The 1,406-nt window shown below is 42.4% G+C and overlaps 1 protein-coding gene across 1 annotated transcript; it reads left to right on the top strand.

Annotated features, from left to right (window-relative positions):
- LOC109225930 lies at positions 205–1,076 on the top strand. The gene is made up of 3 exons (XM_019390738.1): positions 205–276; positions 480–755; positions 873–1,076. The coding sequence occupies exons 1-3, from the start codon at positions 205–207 to the stop codon at positions 1,074–1,076; spliced, it is 552 nt and encodes a 183-aa protein (XP_019246283.1).

Genomic DNA, 1,406 nt, shown 5'->3' with positions numbered 1-1,406 from the left:
AAGCTTATCCCTTACAGGCAACATGTGGAAGATCTCAGTAAATGGTTTAAGTCCGCCGAGTTCAAGTATATTCCTCGTTTCCACAATGAGCCAACTGATGCACTAGCTACCCTGGCCTCCAAGTTGTCGTACCCGGGTAATGTTATGATTGATCCACTTTAAATTCAAGTGAAATAAAGGCATGGTTATTGTAACGCGGTTGAAATGGAGCCAGATGGTGAGCCATGGTATCATGATATCAACAGGTTCTTGAAAACGAAAGAATATCCCAAGCAGGTCAGTGGAGATCAAAAGAGAACTATCAGAAGGCTTGCAAGTAGTTTCTTTTTGAGTGGGGAGATCCTATACAAAAGAACTCCAGATCTGAATCTGTTGAGGTGAATAGATTCTCGAGAAGCTGAAAGGATCGTGAACGAAGTGTATTCCGGAACATGTGGGCCTCACATGAACGGGTATGTCCTTGTAAAGAAAATCCTCAGATACAAGAGTTACATCCTATATCAGCACGATGGCCGTTTGTTGCTTGGGGCATGGATGTTATTGGGCCAAACGAGCCGAAACCTTCAAATGGGCACATGTTCATCTTGGTTGCCATTGATTATTTCACAAAGTGGGTTGAAGCAGTCATTTTCAAAGCTCTCACTAAGAAAGCAGTGGTGGACTTTGTTCATTCCAACATTATTTTTCGTCTTGGTATTCCTAAAACTATCATTATAGACAATGCTGCAAATCTGAATAGCCACCTAATGAGGGAGGTATGCGAACAAATTATAATTAAGCATCATAATTCTACCTCTTATCAGCCCTAAGCTAACTGCAATGTTAAAGCTGCAAACAAGAACATTAAAAAGATTCTCAGGAAAATGGTTCAGGGTTCCAGACAGTGGCATGAAAAGTTGCCTTTCGCATTATTGGTATATTGCGCTACCATGCGCACATCAGGTGGGGCTACCCCTTACTTATTGGTTTACTGCACTGAAGCCGTAATACCCACCGAAGTCGAGATTCCCTCTCTTCTGATCATTGTTGAAGCCGAGATGGAGGATGATGAATGGGTCAAATCCCGTTTGGAATAATTGACTATGATTGATGAAAAGAGAATGGCCGTAGTTTGCCACGGGCAGCTGTACCAACAAAGAATGGCTCGTGCCTACAACAAGAAAGTGCGACCCCGAAAATTCGAAGTGGGGAAACTCGTTTTGAGATGTATTCTCCCGCATCATGAAGAAGCCAAAGGAAAATTTGCTCCAAATTGGAAAGTTCCATATATTGTAACAAGAGTGTTGCCAAAGGGAGCGCTATATTTGGGAGACATCAAAGGAAATGTCCCGAGACAGCTGTCAATGCAGACACGGTCAAGAGGTATTATGTTTGACCCTTTACACAGCTTTAACATTCTCTGATTG

Source organism: Nicotiana attenuata, chromosome 5 (assembly GCF_001879085.1).
Source record: "Nicotiana attenuata strain UT chromosome 5, NIATTr2, whole genome shotgun sequence".
Taxonomy (NCBI): Eukaryota; Viridiplantae; Streptophyta; class Magnoliopsida; order Solanales; family Solanaceae; genus Nicotiana; species Nicotiana attenuata.
The sequence above is the reverse complement of the archived record's forward strand: the minus strand, read 5'-3'. Positions and strand labels throughout refer to the sequence as shown.